Source organism: Microtus oregoni, unplaced genomic scaffold (assembly GCF_018167655.1).
Source record: "Microtus oregoni isolate MIOR12 unplaced genomic scaffold, Mior012 000003F_ref0000135, whole genome shotgun sequence".
Taxonomy (NCBI): Eukaryota; Metazoa; Chordata; class Mammalia; order Rodentia; family Cricetidae; genus Microtus; species Microtus oregoni.
In genome coordinates, this window is record NW_024543062.1 from 31,274,057 (window position 1) to 31,294,268 (window position 20,212).

The 20,212-nt window shown below is 53.9% G+C and overlaps 1 protein-coding gene across 1 annotated transcript in view; it reads left to right on the plus strand.

Annotated features, from left to right (window-relative positions):
* The first annotated feature begins 1,525 nt into the window (after window positions 1-1,525).
* Window positions 1,526-20,212, plus strand: part of Trpv4 (transient receptor potential cation channel subfamily V member 4) — a 37,337-nt gene continuing 18,650 nt past the window's right edge. Inside the window, exons 1-3 of the mRNA XM_041648701.1 lie at window positions 1,526-1,575; window positions 14,714-15,129; window positions 18,638-18,810. Of these exons, the coding sequence (XP_041504635.1) occupies window positions 14,744-15,129; window positions 18,638-18,810 (559 nt within the window). The 5' untranslated portion in view covers window positions 1,526-1,575; window positions 14,714-14,743. The remainder of the gene's footprint in view (window positions 1,576-14,713; window positions 15,130-18,637; window positions 18,811-20,212) is intronic.

Sequence of the window (20,212 nt, forward strand, 5' to 3'; positions counted from 1 at the left end):
CAGCCATCACCCCGTCCGCCATCACCCTGCCCACTTTCTGTATTCTCTGCTTCTGAAGCTAAAACCCCACCCAGTAAACAAGACCCAGGCTCTACTATCCCAGGCTCCATCAATCAGGCTCTTGCTAGGCAGCCCAGGTTAGCCTCTGCAGCCCAGGTTAGCCTCTGCAGACTCTTAATCCTCCCGCTTCAGCCTTCCCAGTGCTAGCATTGCAGTCCTTGATCAACCAGCTCTTTGTGTGAGGTGTGCCTCAGGTGTTCCTCAGGGTCATCCACAGTTTCCAGGATTTCTCACTGGCCTGAAGCTCACAGGTAGGCTAGGCTAGCAAGCCGCAGGGATCAGCCTGACTCTTCCTCCCAGTGCTGAGACCATGAGTGTGTGGAACCAGGGCTTTTTAAAAATGTGCACCCTAGGGGACTGAATGCAGGCCTCACTCTTAGGCAAACACTTTACCAACTGAGCCATCTCCCAGGCCTCTCAACCCGAGCTTTTAAAAGCATCCACTAAATGCTGTATGTCTGTCCTGTGGACTGGAGACAGCCATTTTCAAAGAACCTGGAGCTCCATGTGGGGGCTCTTGTCTAATCCCTCGCAGAGCAAGAATTTTTAACCAGGTGTCCACATAACTGTCAATCACCAGCCTCTTAGCCCAAGCCAGGTATCTCTTGAATGGAAGCCTCAGTCTGTGAGTCTGTGAGATGGGTTTGGTGAGCACAGCTACTGTGCTTGGGTCCTTCCTCTGGTTCAGCCCCAACTTCAGGTGTGACAGGCCTCAGCAGCAGACTTCCTGTCAGGGAGGTAAGGGGTAGCGTGCACACCCCTCCCCACTGCCAGACAGCTGCCAGTTCACTCCGCTGGAGACCAAGGCCACCCAGAGAGCGATATTCTTTCCCCACCCTGAGGCAGCAGCCTGTGGAGGCCCACCTTCCCTCTGGGCCTGGTTCCCTCCTGTAAGTGGGCCCAGCGCTGCTCACCTCAGGCCCAGGTAATTGGTGAGTTAATTATTAAGATTTATTTCTGAAGTTTTTTGTCATGTTGCTTCTCTTTAGGCTCCTCCCATCCTTCTCTCACCCCGCCCCCCCTCTTGCCAGTTGTTTGCCCCCGAGTGCTGTGCTGTGCCCAGGCTGAGCAAGGACCTTCCTACGCTCGCCAGGGCAGCCCCCTCAGCTGAAGAAAAGTAACCATGATGAGAGTGACTGCTGTTTGGGGCTCTGTGACGACCTGGTGCCACCAGAGCTTTCAGAGAGGGGACACTGAGGCACAGACAGGAAGGATCGTGGCTTGGTGGTAGAGTGTGTGAGGGTGGCAGGGAGTCCTCGACAGTGCGGGTGCCTCCAGGGCTTTTCTACCAGCCGTGATGGACATGAGCTGCCAGGCAGGCGATGGCCTGGGCGCTGGGACCAGTGATGAATGGAAGAGAGAGGCACCGAGCCAGGTGCCTGCGCACAGACCGGGGAGGACCCTGGGGTGGGCGGGCGCGGGTGGGCGGGACCCCGCGGGGCGGCGCGGCCGAAGCGCTGCCGGAGGAGAACGCGGCGGGATCAGGAAGCGGCCGCGCTGCGCCCTCGTCCCGAGGTGAGTGGGACGGCTCCGGGGAAGGGGTCCGCGAGGTCCCGACGCCACCGAGCCGACGGGGTCTAAGACTCGCTGTCCCCGCTGCGCGCGGGAAGCGGGAGGCGCCGCCACTGTGAGTGTCACCTGTGGATTATTGGGCGCCGACATGGGCCTGAGGGGTGCAGATCTAGGTCACCTAGACCCAAGTCCCCAAACAGAAGGCCAGGCAGGGCCGTCACCTGCCCAGGACCAGCCCCACCTAGGGCTCGTGGCAGGGATGGGCGCGGGCGGAGGGAGCTGTGAGCTGGCAGCTTCTTGGCCCGCTTCTAGGAGTTTCAGAAAGATGGCTCAGCCGGAGAGGCTGCAAATCTTTTACCTTAGCTTCACCCTGGAAACTCATGGTCGTCTTCAAGGACAGAGAGAGACCTCCACACTCCCAACTTGGCTGAAAATTCAACTTCAGATCCCCTTGAGGCTGTCTTCCCGTCCAGAGGGGCCCAGTCCAGCCATCCTCTTGTACAGAAGAAAAACCCCAGGCTTGGGGTAAGGATGGAGCCAAGTGGATCCAAACATGTCCCCAGCAGGCTCTGCACAACGGAGCTGGGGCTGTGAAGTGGGGGTAGGGGGAAGTCTGACTCTTCTGCTGGCGGCTGGGGTAGGGGGTGGCATGAACCTTGAACTTCTAAACACATGTCACGTGCGAGCTTTGTTTGGGGAGGTAAGAAACCCTGGCAGAGCTGAGTCCAGCTGCCTTGGCTGTTGGCCATGTGGGGATAGCTCGCCATGTGGGGATAGCTCGCCATGTGGGTACAGCTGCCCAAGGTGAGATGCCTGCCAGGCCCAGGCCCTGTCATCGCCAGTTTAGGAGCCCATCCTAGGTGAGCTCTGGGCATGCTCTGCCCTCTTCTGTGGTGTGACCTTGGCCTAGTCCCCTAGCTGCCTGAGCCTTGGTTCTTCCTCGTTAATACAGTCACTGGGAATGCACTCCAGGGCTATTGTGGGGACAGGGGTTAGATGTTGGCCATTCCCTTTCTATTGCCTTAGCAGAGGCTCAGGATGAAGCCGTTTTCCTGCCTCCTGCTCTGCTGTGGAGAATGTGGGAACCTGAAGACGGCAGACCCCTCCTTCTTGCCTTTTTAAAAAAATTTTTGGACGTCTCTGGGAGAGAGTGCTCTCCACAACTGGCAAACACCCCGCTTGCTTTGCTCTGGCTCACTTTGAAGCCACAAGGGATGGTCTCTTTACATGGGTTCACCAGACACAGGGGTCCTGTGAGCCCTGAAATGGTATCTAGGTTTCTGTGGAAATACAGAAAATGGCCAGGAAAGAAGGGATTGTCCTCTCTCCTGGGTCCCACCAACGCCCTGTCCCCAGGGCACTCTGGAAGCTCAGTACTCATGGATGCTGGCACTCGGGTACCTCAGCTTGGACTAGCTGTAGCCGGAGGGGTGTGAACAGGGCTCGCCTGCCGCACCCTCCTTCCTCATGTAGTGGTGGCTTCCAGGGGGGCACCCTGGTGCACCTGGGAGGGCCCAGAGGATGCACACTGGTGGTGGGTGTTGTTAAATGCAGAAGGAAAGGCTGGAGCAAGGAGGACAGACCCAGACGGCATGCGGATGCCTTTGATCAAGGTGGTGACTGGGCCACACCTTAAAGAATAAATGCAGAATCAGAGGGGAGGGCGTTTGGAGGGACTGGTGCTAGCTAAGACACGTCTCATGTGCTACCCACTGTGGGTGTCGGGTGTGTGGATGAGAGACTTCCGTTTGGCCAGGGTGTGTGAGCCAGGCCAAGCCGACCTAGAAACCCTGAAAGTTGGGGTGAGGGGTGCTGCTGTGTTCATTTGGTATAGAAAAATCCCTTTAGCTACAGAGTGGAAATGATTTGCAGGGCTGGCTTGGAAAGTCTGTGGGTACGCAGGCTGGGGAAATCTGGTAGTCTTCAGAAACCCAGGACCTCACTGAGCTGAACCCTGGCCCTGAGCAGATGCTGTCAAGAGAACCTTAGTGTTTTGCATTCCAGAGTAGGGCCCACGAGACTGGACATCCTTACCTCTCATGGGCCCTGGCCCTGCTCTCTGCCTCGGTCTCTCCTTGTTTGACTTTGGGAAGACAATCTAGTCTGTCTCCAGCAGGACCTGGGAGATGGTTCCTGTCTCTGACAAGATCTAGAGTCCGAGAGAACATTTGTTTCACACCACGGGTTCTCTAGAATGTTCCACATCTCTGGTTCAGAGCACCTGTTAAAGATTAATTCTGCTCCCTGCAGATACTCGTGGTCCTGGTCCCTGTAGCTGCTGCTGTGAACTCTGGGTACAGGGTTAGTCTGCCTTGGTCTGCAGGGTGAAGTCATTTCCCTTAGAGTCACTCAGCTCACAAGGGACCTAAGTCTCAATTGTCCCTAATCCCTGCGATGGCCAATCCCCATTTGTTGGGACCTTCTCCGGGGATGACCTGAGACTCGAGAAAGAGGTCCTACAACCATAGAGGAGGCTGGATTGCTTCTCAACCCCTAACCCTGCTGCTTTCTGCTGGGGGTTTGAGAAAGTTGCCAGGTGTTACCAAGCCTCTGTTTTCTTACCTGTGAAAGGGGCTCGCTCTCAGGTTCACTCTGCCAGGCCAGCCGAAGACCCACAGGCGGGCCCTGAAACCCTGGTCGCCTTCCTCACCCAGTGTCTTCCAGCCTGTCTAGGGCATGTTTCCTGGCATCCTGGGAGCCCTCGATGTCAGGCAGCACGCCAAACTAGACTTGTGTTGAATGACTGATTGAGCCATCCAGCCACGCAGCAGTGCTGGGCAGTGGCTGAGGGCCAGGAACCCTCAACTTTCTTGCTCTCCTGGCTTAATATTTAGAAGCCAGGTTTGAGCTCCAGCTCCTCCAGCCTCGGTTTCCCCATCTGCACATCGGAACAAGCACTCCCATGTAGGACATCAGAGCATGTGCCTTGTTGAGTCTCTGTGGACGTACTCCAGCTCAGTCACCATCTTTCAACCTGGCCACTTCTTACAGTCTCATTCCCCCTGGAGACACACCTTACATCCAAGGACACTGAGTCTCAGGAAGGGAGAAAGCCGTCTCTGCAGAGACAGCTGGCTCCTGGCAGTGCTGGAAGCCAGCATCTGGTAACTGTCCCCTTGGGTCCTGGAACAGCCAGTGACTGGCTCAGCTTGCTGTCCCCTCTTTTTTTTTTTTTTGGTTTTTCGAGACAGGGTTTCTCTGTAGCTTTGGTGCCTGTCCTGGAACTAGCTCTTGTAGACCAGTCTGGCCTCGAACTCACAGAGATCCGCCTGCCTCTGCCTCCCGAGTGCTGGGATTAAAGGCGTGCGCCACCACCGCCCGGCTTTGCTGTCCCCTCTTGAGTCTGACCAATTCCCAAGCTCTGCTGTGTTACTCCAGGAAGTGGCGTCACCTCTCTGTTCCCAGAGCTGCCACCCAGGAATTGCTGTAGAATTCGCCAGCAGGAGCGAGACTTGTGTGACTCTGGCTGCCACCCCTGTCCTAGCCCAGCTTCCCTGCCTTGGATGCCCTTGGGTCCCGCGAGCTGGACGTTAGGCCACTTGCTCTTGTGAGTTGGCCACGCAGGAAGGCCAGGCCCTGCCTTTCTCTGTGACTCTTATTTCCGTCCCACCCTCAAGCCCATTCCTGACAGTTGCTTCCCCTTTCTGTCCCAGGCCCTGGCCACTCCTAGCTGTGTGAGCCCAGGGACGTCACCCCACCTCTCTGCTTATGTTCCCGCAATAGTAAGGGAGGGTCCCACACCACCAGGTCGGGCACACAGGAAATCTCCTCAGATCTGCTCCAGATGAGGTCAGGGGGTTGGAGTGGCCCCAGGAGGTGGAGTGGGGAGTGGGCAGCCAGGCAGTGGGAATTGGTGTTTTCCTTCGGTAGTAAGGCTGCCTCCCCCACCCACTGTCCTGCCTGCCCTGTACAAAGGGCTCCTCAGTCCCCTGGGTGACTGTTTTTCCTGAGGGTGGAGTGGCCTGGGGCCCACCCGGTTGACCAAGGAGATGACTGCCTATGGGCAGGTCTGTGTGTGTGTGTGTGTGTGTGTGTGTGTGTGTGTGTCTGTGTGTGTGTGTGTGTGATGGACCCATGGCCCTGGGGAGACTGGTAGGTGAGTAGCAGTAATGATCGTGGAACTAACTCTTCTAGGTGGGGAGCCCGTTGGCCTGGCTCCTTCCTGTGTCACCTTGACACAGAGTAGGATTCGAGAATGCTTATGAACTGGGAACCGGAGGAAGGGAAGGACAGACATGTCAGCACCGTGAGGGCCATCGGAACCCCATTTAAATATAAACTCTGACCCTGAGAGCCAGGGGACGTGGGGGAGTGTCCTGTCTAACTGAACCTCAGTTCCCTTCTCTACAAAGTGACTCAGGATAAGTATCATACTATGGGGATGCTGGATCTCATAGTCAGACAGCCCTGTGTACAGAAGGTGCTCAATAAAATACCTATTTGTGGGTGAGAAAGCAGAAGTTGTGTAAGTCGTCACTTGGGTAGAGGCTCTGCTGTGGAGATCAGTTGTCCCGAAGGAGGATGACGAATGTCTCTGACTCCATCACTGTGGCACCCCAGGGATACCACAGCAGGTGCAGAGGTGGTGACGTCTAGCTGGGGTCACACAGTTACTTCAATCCAGAGCCAAGCTGCAGACTCCAAGGCTGTCAGTTCTTCACTACCCATGATGCCAGCTGCCAGGGCATCACTGGGGGGACAGGCTGGCCCTTGGAAGAAGAGCCTCCTGACCTCACACACTGTGAGCTCGGCTGTATATGTCTCCAAGACTCTGTGTGACATGGGAATAGGATAGTGGTACCTAGCTTGAGGAGTTAGGATGTAGGTCAGAATTTGTGTAAAGCATTGGGGTAAGACATTTAATGCCCCCACTGTGGGTGGGGTTTCCAGTGGGCCTCCACCGTGATTACAAGTAGAATCTCTGGAGACAGCCCAGGCAGGGACTTGATTGGATTTGTGCCTCGGGGTCCCTTCCTACTGAGCCCCATTGCCACAGGGCTGCTTTTCTGTCTATTCAGGACTTTGTAAGGAATTGGGGGAGCTCAGTCTCCCAGCTGAGAGCTGGGTGCTCTCTCTCCTGACTTTCTTCCAGAGGTCATGAGAGTGTGCAGTAGGCCCTGAGAAAACCCTTTCTCAGGTGAGAAGGTGAGATCTCTAACCCAAAGGAGCCCTGGCATTGGAGCCAAGAAGTCTGGAGTCCAATGCCCACCTAGCCACTATGTCTGTGGGCTCCCTCCCTGCTGTGAGTTGAAGGGAGGTTAGGCACAAGGACACAGATAACCATTACTGATCACTACTTTGTGTCAGAACTGAAATGATAGCACTTAATCCTCATAGCAACCCTTATGATGGGAGCTGTTACCTTTGCAGTACTGGGGGTAAAACCCGGGGCCTAGCACATGCCAGTCAAGTGCCCTGGACCACAGGTACATCCACAGCTCTTGGTTCTTTGAGATAGGATCTTCTTCACCCGGCTCAGGTTGGCCTTAGATGAGGATCCTCCTGCCTTACCCCAGATGCTGGGATTACGAGTGAATGCTACCACATCCCGCTGTATAATTGAAAGCAGGCAGGTAATGCACCATATAATTATGGAACGATGATAGGCTCATTTGCCGCTAGGGGGCAGTGCATTTCATCCCCCCCCCCCCCCCCCCCCATTTTACAGGTAAGAAAACCAGGGCTCAGATAGGAGGAGTGCCCTTGCAAGCGACAGGCGAGGTGCAGGATAGACAAGGCAACATTCTGAGGCTATAAAACCCTCTCCAGGGCTGTTTGTGGCTGGGACTACCCCCAGGACAGGAGCTGGCTGGGGAGAAGGAAGCCCAGGTTTTGAAATCCCCGCTTTTTCTGAGCTGGAACCTGGCGTTGGTGGACCATGGTGAACACAGAGCCTTCTTATCTCTGTGCGCCAGGCTCTGTGGTGCAGAGGTTTTATACGTGTCCGGTCCTCCACGGTGCAGAGAGGAACCTGAGGCTGGAGGAGGGCAGGGACTATCAGAGTCCCTGAGCTTGGATGGGTCCCTTAGGTGTGATAGGTCTAATCACATAGCATCCACTGGGCCTTTAAAAATGTTCAGCTCAGTGGGTTTCTAGTGTTGCCAGCTGAATGAACGTCACCACTAGCTCCGGAGTGTGCCATCACCCTACAAGTAAATGGAGTCCCACAGAATGTGGCCTTAGTGTCCGAACCATATCTTTCCACCAATCCACATGGCTTCTAGTCAGGCCAGCCCTCCAGAGCTGGGTCTCCTAGAGATGCCCCCATCCCAAAAAGTTCCTAGGGCAATGTCTGTGGCACAAGCCAGCCCTCCAAGGCTTTTGAAAGCCCGAGCGGCTGCTGTAGCCACAGCCGTCTTGCCCTCCTTGGGGCCAGTGAGTCACCCAGCCTTGCCCCGCTTGGATGGTGTGAGCGTCGAGGGGGACACCCTCCAGGTGGAGGGACCCCGCAGGACACTGGAGCTCTGTCTGCTTTGGACAGACAGCCACTGTGCAGCAACCAGGAAGTGGGCTGGGCTGAGACAGACTAGGTAAATACAGGCAGGGAGGGCCCTTCATGGCGTGATGTGCCCCGCTGCTGCCTGCCAGGGGCTTGGGAAGCTGCGGGCAGCCACAGCCTGGCAGGCAGCGGGTCTCACGCTGCCAAGGGACGGAGCTCCTGTTTGTTGCTCCTAGTGGCAGCTGCTCTGCAGAGGCTGCTGGAGCCCACCAGCCGGCGGGACCCATCCACTCATCCTTCCTCTGCATTTATGCTCTCCTGCCTCCGTTCCCCGCCAGTCCATCTGTGTCCTCATTATAGCAGTGGCAGGAGGGTGACCCTGAGGGCTCACATGCCAGCCTGGCCGCCTCTAGCATACACTGACTGTACTTAACTCACTGTGTGTCACCCAATTCTTGCGACAGTGCCCCGATTGGCACCGTTCACTCACAACCCAGGATGACCCAGGTACTATCCCAGGGTCACCTAGTCACATAGCCCCACCTACATGCTTCTTCCCCAGCCCTTTCACCTGAGTCCCCCTACCCTTGTAAAATAACTTGTTAAAGGCCAGGCCTGGCTGGGGAAAGTGGCTCAGTGAAAGCCACGGAAAGCCCTGGCTCTAATCCCTAATGCTGCATACATTGGACATGGGAGTGCAAGCCTGTAACTCCAGCACCCAGGAGGTGGAGAGACAGGAGGATCAGAAGTTGAAGGCCGTTCTTGGATACTCAGCAACGCCAGGGCCAGTTTGAGATGCATGAGACCCTGTTTCAAAAAAAATCCAGTTCACGTGCCTGTGCTTTGCCCTGCTTCCCCATCCCGGAGCCAGGAAGCGGTGATGCCACTTCTGGGCCACAGCTTCCTAATCTAGAAGACAGGCTCAGTGAACTGGTGTTTTGTCTAGTGTCCGCTAACCTTAGAGTCCCTTCCCCGCAGGACTGAACCCCACAGCTGGCGCTCGTGGTCAGGTGTAGTTGCTCGTTTTGTTTGTTTTTACTCTTGGTCGGCCACCCAGCTCCCAAATAATCACACATGGAGACTTTTTCCTACTTATGAACGCCTGGCCTTAGCTTGCCTTGTTTCTAGCCAGCTTTTCTTAGTTTAAGTTATCCCATCTAGGTCGGGCAGTGGTGGCTCACACCTTTAATTGCAGTACTCGGAGGTAGAGGGAGGCAGATCTCTGTGAGTTCGAGGCCAGCCTGGTCTACACAGCTAGTTTCAAGATGGCCAGGACTACACAAAGAAACCCTGTCTCAAAAAACAAAATAAAACAAAAATTATCCCATCTACCTTTTGCCGCTGTATAGCTGTTCTTTCCTTCTTATTCGTGTCTGGCTGGTCCCTTCTTTTCTCACTCTTCAATCTCCTCTCTCTCTCTCTCTCTCTCTCTCTCTCTCTCTCGGTTTACATATTTATTATGTATACAATATTCTGTCTGCGTGTACACCTGCAGGTCAGAAGAGGGCACCAGATCTCATTACAGATGGTTGTGAGCCACCTTGTGGTTGCTGGGAATTGAACTCAGGACCTCTGGAAGAGCAGTCAGTGCTCTTAACCACTGAGCCATCTCTCCAGCCCTCTTTTATTTATTTTTAAAACTCTCTCCTTCTCCCCCTCTCTCGCTGGGTGGTGGGGGCGCACGCCTTTAATCCCAGCACCTGGGAGGCAGAGGCAGGCGACTCTGTGAGTTTGAGGCCAGCCTGGTCTATAAAGTGAGTTCCAGGACAGCCAGGGATACAGAGAAACCCTGTCTCGGAAAACCAAACAACAACAAAAACCCCTTTTATTTATATTAGTGTGTATAGCTGTTCCACCACATGTGTGCCCAGTGCCCATGGAGGCCAGACAGGGCAGCTAATCCCCTGGGACTGAAATTACAGTTGTGAGCTGCTATGGGGTGCTGGGAATTGAACCTGGATCCCCTAGAAGAGCAGCTGTTCCCGCAGTCCCCTCCCTCCACCTCATGCTTTTTGAGATAGGGTTTCACTAAGCAGAACTGGAACTCACTGTGTGGACCAGGCTGGCCTGGAACTCACAAAGATCCCCTCCGGCCTCTTCCTCCTGAGTGCTGGGATTAAAGACGTGCACCACCACCCTGTGTTCTTTCAAGAGGAGACTTGGGGGGCTGGAGGTGGCTCAGGATGAGTACCGCCTTGATATTCAAGGCCCTGGGCTCCTGCCCTAGCACTGGAGGGAGAAGAAATAAATAGGAAAGGTTGAGCTGAGAGTGAGCAGGAGCCATGACAGACACAGCAAACAAATGGCTGAGACAAAGGCCACCAGCCTTTGCACCCACACCAGGGGCTCCTGTCCTTCATCCGTTTTTGTCTTTCCCAGAGCAGTACATGCAGGTGGCAGCTAACAGTTGTCCATTTGGAATGTGTTGATCCAAAAGGAAGGACGTAAGAGAAAGCAGCCCCCTGCCACCATCCCCAGGAGCAGAGATGCCCAGCACGCCCAAACCTGCCCCCGGATTTAAGCTGCTTTCCCGGCTCACATAATCAGGTCGGCATCTGGTAGACTCGTGCCAAGGTTTCCACAAGGCTAGGCAAAGCCCTGGGATGATGAAGCCGGCCCCCACTTCCACCCTGTGTGAGCAGAGAAGACAGCGGCACTGGAGCCCTCTGGCCACACTGCATCCTGGGATCTCAGTACCGTGCATCCTTGGTGTAGCCTGCTGTCTCTTGAAGCTTCTTCGCTTCTTCAGTCAGGTGCCAGCTCACCTGGTAATTTCTGCTGTTGAGCTAGTGCAGAAACCAAGGCTCCAGAGACCGCGAGCCTCTTAGTTAGGGCCTAGAACCAGTCCTCAGAAAGTATGATGTCAGTTTGCACACTTCCTCCACGCCCCACTGTCCAAGGGGCCATGACCGCAGAGCGTATCATCTTGGGCCATGTTCCCAATGTCTCGGCCTCTGTGCACAGACAGGAAGTAGGGGGATCTTGGCTGGGACCTGGATCCACTTGGATCCCACAACCACCGCCTGGTTCCTTGGGCCACTCCTGAGCACCTGTGGACTATATGGCCTTCAACACCACTGGCCATCTCTGCAGGTCTGTCTAGTGTGTTGTTCCCATAGAGGGACTGCTACCAAATCTGCTCACATTGATATCCCCAATCAGACACAGGCCTGGCACACAGTGGGTGTTCAGGAGGGTTTTATAGCATGTGGACAGGCTTGTGATACTATCACTGGGCCCTGAGAGTTGTACCCTCGCTGAATCCATTCTGTCGAAACTGCCATTTGGGGGTGGGGGGGGGCGGGGAATGCTAGTTTGCCACATAGATTGTTGAAGGGGGTATCACTGTGTACCCCAGGCTAGCCTTGAGTTTGAGCATCACCAACCCTGGCTTTGATGTATAGATTTTTTTTCCTTACATTTATCTGAGACAGGGTTTGTCCTTAAATTCACTGTGTAGCAGAGGATGACCTTGAACTCTTGACATCCACCCCCCAATCCACCTCCCAAATACTGGGATTATAGATATGCCATACCATGTCTGACTGATATGTAGATTAACAAAAAAACACAATAAGGACATTGGGACTGAAATCTGCAGGAGTAAGTGGTTGCTTGTGTAAGGGTGTCTGTCCTGTCCTTGAGTGCACACTGTCCCAGATGTATGGCAGACATCCCCTCTGTTAGGGACATCAGCAAACCATGCTGGCATGAAGGGGAAGAAGGCCTATGCCTGTTCCCGGCATGGCACGTGTGCAAACATGGAGGAAGGAACAGAACATAGGAGAGAGGCCCCACCCCCACTCCCCCATCCCCCCCCACTCCCTCCTCTCTGCTGCTGGGCCCTCCCTGCTTGGCTGGCAGAGGCTTGGAATGTGTAATAGCAGCCTTCAGGGCAAATTAGAACAGGGAGTGAACTCTTCCTGGAAAGAACCCAGCAGCATGAGGGGAAGGAAGGCGCTGTATGTGTGTGTGTGTGTGTGTGTGTGTGTGTGAGTGTGTGTGTGTGTGAGTGTGTCTGTGTCATCCTGGGTGACTGAGGATTGAGGGGAGAAGGATCCTCTCAGGGACCCTTTCCAAAGTCATATGCTCCCTGGGTGGCCTTCTTTTCCTCAGCCATAAAATGAGAAAAGTTATGTTTATCAGGGTCCTGGGGGTTTGAGTGAGGGAGATGCTGGAGGGGCGTGGCCAACTTTCCCAGGGGGGCCACAATGGAGAAGGGGGGGGGATGGGAAATACAGCCGGGACTGTGTCACATCCTGACAACATCCTGATACAAGGAGCGACAACATCAGTGTGGTGGGTGTCCTGGACCACATATGGCCTACTTCCTGTCACAGCCTACACCTCCCTTCCACAGGTAGAGAGTGTGAGGCTCAGGGGGATTAGAGGGTGATAAGCCCTCCCTCCCTGAGTGTCCAGGAAGCTCTACGGCCATGTTATTGGACCCTCCTTCTGTTCTTCAGGTAAACTCAGGGGCTGAGGAAGCAGAGTTCTGCAACCCACTTTCAGAGATCTTGGCTTTGCCACTAACCTATGTGGCCTCAGGCAACTTACTTCATGTCTCTGAACCTCAGTGTGTTTCCTCGTCCGTAACAGGATAATTATAACAGTGTCCCCCTACGGGGTACCGTTCCTCAGCCTCCGCCCTGTTGGCTTTGGGGGCTGGCTCTTTTGCAGTGTTGCCCTGGGCACTGAATGAGGGTTCATGGCATCCTTTGACCCAGTAGATGTCCGTGGCTCACTCCCCTGTACAGGAGGACAACCACGTGTCACTGAACATAGCCCCATGTCCCTGGTCTGCCATTCCAGGAGGCTTGGATGGGGGCAAGTGTGGGAGTCACTTAGACTCTGTATTCCCAATGACGATGGTAGATTTTGGAATTATCTCAAGGTGATCTGAGCTAATCATGATCTTTGTGTACATGCCAACATCATGTGACTGGACCAGGGCTGGCTGACTCCAGGTGTCCTGACTTGGGGTCCCCCCAGGAACTTGGATGCTGTCCAGCTGGGGCTCTGTAGAGGAAGAGATGAGACTTGGTGTCAGCTTCTTGGTGGGACTTGGGCATGGTCACAGGGCTGCCCTGGCCAGGGGTGTAATGATCAGTAATGTTGATGGTTGATGGCACATGGCTGGCGTTGCTTCTCCCCTGACTTTCAGCAGCTGTCCCCTTAACACCCCTCCCCCGCCATGTCCTCACCTAGTGCAGAGACCAAAGTCACAAGGCCTCATCACAGGGAGATGATGGCAGATAGACAGGACCTGTGGCCTCAGAGGCCTAGCTCTGAAAGATGCTTCACATACATGGGAGACCCCAGGAGGAAGTGTGGTTACCCTAGTTTTACAAGTGAGAAACCAAGGCCCAGAGAGAGAAAGCCGACTAGACTTGGCCTCATTCCTCCTGCTGTAGGTCTGAAGAAGCTGCCATTGTACCCATTATCCAGAGGGGAACACTGAGGCTCTGGCCCTCCAGTGACCTGCCCACGGGCACACTCTGGGCAAACAGCACAGCTGACATTAGAATCAAGCCTGTGTGAATCCAAAGTCCAGCTTCTCTCTTCCTGCTGGCGTCAAGAGAGAAGCCTGCCCCTGCCAGACATTCCTCCCCTCTACGTGCCTGGCTTTGGCCACACAGGAGGCCCCTTGCCATGTTCCCACCTGGGCAGCCTCTCCTGGCAGTTGCAAAGCAAACATGATGGGCATCAGTTTGTTGCCCTTCTTAGTGTGGGGTCTAAGGACACACACACACCAACTCCTGTGTGTACTCAACTGGCAAGAAAAAGATTCTAGGATACCCAGGGCCTAGCTGTAGGGAGCCCTGACCTGCTGGCTCTAAGTGAGTCACACTGGGCCTGAGAATTGGAAAGTCTTGTCTTCACAAGCCATGTGTCTGCACCGTGGAAGCCTCAGTTTCTTCATTTGAGAAATGGGCACAAAGGACACCTTTGTCTCTGGTCTTTCATCCTGTGGAGACTCAGGATGGGTCTGTTCCCTGCCTGGGTACCACGGCCTGGCAGTTAATCTAGGAAAGAAAGGAAGAGAGAGAGAGAGCACATGTCTAAGGGCAGACTTCTCAGAGGAGGGGACAGTTGGGTACACAGGTGGGCAGGAGCCAGTCAGGCTGAGGGGAGGAGCATTACTTAGCCCCAACCTCAATTTAAATCTGGGAGCCTCCAATACAGACCCATAGGAGGAGTCACAATGCTGGAGGGGCTGTGGGGACCACTGCCCTGTGCAGTAGGTCCACATGGCTCCTCAGAGCACCTACTGACCAAGGCGGCAGTTCTAGGCACGCAGGGCACTGTCCCACGTCTTCTCTGCTTGCCTGTGAAGCTTGTGTCCCCCAGCTCATAGATGAGGAAACTGAGGCTGTGAAATGCTGATTGGTTTAGTGTCACATGGGCCAAAGGGGTCAATATCCAGGCTCTGAAGTGACTCTTAGCCCTTCTTATCCAGCTAGTGTCTAGGATAACTGAGCTGGAGGCCGATGCATGTCTCTAGAAACTCAAAGAGGCCCCTGTTATGGCTCCTGCCTGGGGCTGGCCGCTGACCACATCTGGGAGTGGCCACCTCAGCCCCTGTCATTACAACAGTGGCTTTGAAGCAACTGGCAGCAGTGCTGTTTGCCCACGTGGGAGGGGGCTTCCTGGACCTCCACTACTGGCTGGGCTTTGCCTGACCCCCTTTGTCCCCTGCAGGCTTAACAGTGAAACAGATCTGGGAGCAGCATGGCGGATCCTGGTGACAGCCCCCGTGTGGCACCTGGGGAGGTGACTGAGCCCCCTGGAGATGAGAGTGGCACCTCTGGTGGGGAGGCCTTCCCCCTCTCTTCCCTGGCCAATCTGTTTGAGGGGGAGGAAGGCTCCTCTTCGCTCTCACCAACTGATGCTAGCCGCCCTGCTGGCCCCGGTGATGGGCGTCCGAACCTGCGTATGAAGTTCCAAGGTGCTTTCCGCAAGGGGGTTCCCAACCCCATTGACCTGTTGGAGTCCACCCTGTATGAGTCCTCAGTAGTACCCGGGCCCAAGAAAGCACCCATGGACTCCTTGTTCGACTACGGCACTTATCGTCACCACCCCAGTGACAACAAGAGGTGGAGGAGGAAGGCCATAGAGTGAGTATTCCTGGCTATCTGGTGGGAAGTCTCCTTTGTACTGAATCAATCACCCACCCACCTACCCACCCATCTGTCCACCTACCCATGCATGCATGCATCCAACCACCTACCCACCCACCCATCCATCCATCTGTCCACCCACTGTCCGTCCACCCATCCACCCACCCACCCGCTGTCTGTCTGTCTATCCATCCACCTATCTGTCCACCCATCCATCCATCCACCCACCCACCCACCCATCCACCCACCCGTCCATCCATCCATCCACCCTTCCACCCACTTATCCCTCCCTCCATCACTCCCCATGCATCTGTTTGCCCATCTCTCTGTTTCTTTGTTCATCCATCCTCCATCCATACACGGGCACATCTGTCATTTGTCTTTCTACCCCCTCTCCACTACCCACTCACCAATCCACCCTTTCCTCATCTATTTATCCTTCTACCTGTCCACCGTTTCTCCATCTGTCCGCCTGTCCGTATAAACATACATTTATCTACTCCCTTATAGAACTACCGATGCCTATCTTCACAACTCTCTCTCTCTCTCTCTCTCTTTCTCTTCTCCTCTCCTCTCCTCTTCTCTCTCTCTCTCTCTCTCTCTCTCTCTCTCTCTCTCTCTTTTTTCTAATGTAACTCTGGCTTTACAAGTAGACCAAGCTGCCTTTGAACTCTCAGAGATCCTCCTGCCTCTGCCTCCCGTGTGCTGGGATTGAAGACTTGGCCACCATACCCTATATTTCATTAGCCTTTTCATCCACCAACCCATCTGTCCACTTGTCTGTCCACTCTCCACACCCAATAGTGTACTTGTTCATTGTTACTCACGTATGTATCAACAGGTCTGTCCACCCACGCAGCCATTTTCTGCTTCACTGTCATCCAAGTGCCCGTCCCCTGCTTGTCCAGTCTGCGCACCTATAATCCACCCATCCAAGTGCCCGTGCCCTGCTTGTCCAGTCTACACTCCTATAATCCACCCATCCAAATACATCCCTCTCGTCATCAATCTGTTTGTCCATACGCACACCCAGTTTCCTGTCCATCCGCCATTCACTTCAGAATGTCTCTAGGACCTCCAGCCATCCAGCCGCCACTTCAGAAGAAATCATTCATTCATTACATTTCTTTTGTTTGGTTCGTTGGTTTTTAGTTTTTTTTTTTTCGAGACAGGGTTTATCTGTGTAGGTTAAACGTCTGTCCTGGAACTCACTCTGTAGACCAGGCTGGCCTCAAACTCACAGAGATCTGCCTGTTTCTGCCTCCCGAGTGCTGGGATTAAAGGCGTGCGCTACTACTGCCTGGCTTCATTACATGTGTCTTTTTTTTTTCATCTTTCTTTTTCTTTTTTGAGACACGCCGTCGTATGCAGCTCCGACTTGCCTTTCTCACGGTTCTCTTGTCTCGGCCTCTTGACTCAGGGTTACAGGTGTGTGGCACCACTCCACAGTCTTTCACTAAACGTTTGATGGCTGCCTGCTTCTTCTCCCCTCCTCCATCTTCCTCTTTGCAAACCACCAGCTCGCTCACCCAGCTCCGTTTTCCACTCATTCATACATCCACCTTCCCGTTCATTCCCATCTGCCCATCATCCATCCCCAGCTGGTGTGGAAGCCCTCTGTCCCCGACCTTTAGGCTCTTAGCAGACATTTCCCCAGGCTTGACCCAGGATTGGACATCAGCCCTTTTCCTTCCTGGAAACCCCTCAGGGCCTCCATGTGTATCCGTGAGTGCCCCTCTGAAGTCTAGAGAGGCCTGGAGCTGGGGTCCTCTAGCCCTTGCTGACGAAAGACTGGCTGCCATGCTCGCCTTCTCCATCTTTGCACAGCCGAGAGCTGGCTCTTAGTATCCGTGGACTCTCTGGTGTTTCTTGAGCACCAGAAGTGGAATTGATTGATCCCAAGCTCCTGCAGTGAGTCAGACCAGATTCAGCGCCTAACTCAGAAGCACCGTCAACTTCAGGGTGGGTGGGGCAATGGTAGGTGAAGAAACTTGAAAATACATGGTTCTAGATGGGAGGTGCTAAGGTTGGGCAGGGACAGGAGAGGTGGTTCTAGAAGACTTCTCAGAAAGGTGGCATCTAGATAACATACCCACACGGCTAGGAGGATGCCCCGGTCCTGGTCTGTAGACAAGGCTGCACTTCATAAGGTCCAAAGTCCATGACTAGCACCCCTTGCTCATGGCTCCTTTGGGCCCTGAGCAGAGAATTGAAGGGGAGAGACTGCCTAGCCCAGGCCTGCCTCTTCTAGCTGCCTTTCTCTTCTCCCTTTCTGGCCCTCTGCTTCCATCTTTTCCCCTCTGTCTTGTTCGTGTTCTCTCTGTTGCATCCCATTCGTTCAGGGTTGGGCTGGATGGCAACACAGCAGAGCAAGGCTCTCTGTCCTCTTAGTGTCCAGGCTAGCCCTTTCTCTCCCAGAACTGAGCGTACAACCATTGCCCATTTAATGTTTGCTGAATGACTAAATGAGTGTCTCTTCATTTTCCTTAGCCCTCTCTGGGTCTTATCATCCTTCTGCCTGCCTCTGTAGCTCAGTCAGACACACGGCCCTCAGGAACGAGGGTGGCTGTAGCTAACATGGATTGCGTGTTTACTGTGTCGTGGGCGCTGGACTAAGCCCCTGAGGTGATGACGTGAGTGAGTGAGTGAGGAGGAGATGCACTCCTTCTCTTTTACTTTGTTCCTTCCCTGCTTTCTTCCTGTCTGTATGTACCATAGACAGTGTTCCTCAAGGGCCAGGCAGTAGGTACAGGTGGTAGAGTGCCAGCCTTGCATGTTTCCATCCCCAGCCCTACAGAAACCATGCATGGCGGCACACGCCTGCGGTCCCAGCACACAAGGGTGAAGGCATGAGATTCAAGATCAAGCCCTCCTTCCTTCTTCCCGTCCCTCTCCTTTTCTCTCTCTCTCCCTCTCTCCCCTCTCTCCTCTCTCTCCCCCTCACCCCCCACAGTGTTCAATATTCAATAAATGACGGATGGATGAGTAGGTGGAGGGAAAGGCGAGTGGGAATGTGGGAGGAGAGGTAGATGGTAGACAGGTGGTGAGGTAGGATAGATGGGATGCTAGATGAGCGGATGGATGGATAGATGGATGGATGTATGGGTGGATGGATAGGTGGATGGATGGGTGGGTGGATGGATGGATGGATAGGTGGATGGGAGGGTGGATGGATGGATGGGTGGGTGGATGGGTGGGTGGGTGGATGGGTGGATGGATAGGTAGAGGGGTGAGTGGATAGATGGATGATTAGTGGTTAGATGGAGGGAGAAAGGGTGGGTAGATGGGTGGGAAGCAGGATGAGCAGGCTTGTCTGATTTTCCTTCTGTTTTTCCACCCAAGACACGGTAGGCCAGCTTATCCTTTCTCGGATAAAGCATTCTATATGGTTCTTCAGTTTGGTCTTCCCCTTGGGTTTCATCTTCCCCCAGCCTCTGGCTCTGTAAGGAGGAGGCAGGGCAGGCAGAGGATAAGCTCCTGGTTTCCTTCTTTCTCCTTCCTCTAGGAAGCAGCCACAGAGCCCTAAGGCTCCTGCACCCCAACCACCCCCCATCCTCAAAGTCTTCAACCGGCCCATACTCTTTGACATCGTGTCCCGGGGCTCCACTGCAGACCTGGATGGACTGCTTTCTTTCTTACTGACCCACAAGAAGCGCCTGACTGATGAGGAGTTCCGGGGTGAGCTGCCCTGGTGGGCATAGCATGTGGGAGGGTAGAAGGGGTATCTGCACGGCTTTGTGCAATGCCTTTCCCCTTTTGCAGCTCTCTTTGGACCCCAAACATCAGTAGATCATCGGGCAGAGTCTGGGTAAACACATCAGTAGATCATCGGGCAGAGGCTGGGTACATCCTTTACCTCTTGACCAAACCTCTCTGGGTCTTGACCACCACGAATATTCATTCCTGTAGAAGAATGTTTACCGAGTTTAACCATGGGGACTCTCACACACTTCTTTTTTTTTTTTTTTTTTTTTTTTAGTTTTTCGAGACAGGGTTTCACTGTGGTTTTGGAGCCTGTCCTGGAACTAGCTCTTGTAGACCAGGCTGGCCTCGAACTCACAGAGATCCGCCTGCCTCTGCCTCCCAAGTGCTGGGATTAAAGGCGTGCGCCACCACCGCCCGGCTCTCACACACTTCTAACACTAAACATGGTGCTGTGGCTTCTCCATGACACGGCTGACAGTGCTAAACACAGGCAACCAGGATCCCCTTCCCCCAGGGCTAAGTAGGGTGGTAGGTTGGGGTTCCTGCTTATACATCTAGAGATCTGCCTCACCCTTGCAAGCCCCTTCCGACCTGACTCCCTGGGCTATCCCGCCGCCCAACTTTCCCTCTGCAGGGTCCATTTGTCCTATCTACCCTCAGATCCCTGTGGACCGCATGTCTCTGCGAGCTGCCCTGGCCTCACCTGTAACCAGGCACGTGACCAGCTGCCACCATGTGCGGGTACAAGGTCACTAGAGAGGGCTGGCCAGAGGACCGCACAAGTCGGTGCACAGTGTGGTCCTTGCCCCAAAGCACTGCCTGCCTCAGCAAATCTGACCTGGTTGGCCTATAACTCAAGTCTGAGAAAGTTTGGGGAGGTGGTCACCAGAGACACCCTTTGTTTTTTGATACTTCAGAGTAAGCTCGGTGCCAAAGCAGATGACCAAGGCTGGGGGTCACTTTCCCCAGAGTTCTTCAGGCTGTTCGTTCTTTCTTTTTTTCTTTCTTTCCTTTCTGTTCTTTCCTTCCTTCCTTCCTTCCTTCCTTTCTTTCTTTCCTTCTTTTTCTTTCTCTTCTTTCTTTCCTTCCTTCCTTCCTTCCTTCCTTTCTTTTTCTTTCTCTTTTACTGTTGTAATTTGCTTTTATCAACCTGATTTTTTTGGGGGGGGGAGGCGATTTTGAGACAGGGTTTCTCTGAGTAACAGCTCTGACTGTCCTGGAACTCCCTGTATAGATCAGGCTAGTCTTGAGCTCACAGAGTAGTAATCTGATTTTTTAAATAAATTATTTATTTTACTATATTTTTCAAGACAGGTTTCTTCTTTTAATCTTTTTAAAACATGTATTTTATGTATATGGTGTGCTATCTGCATGT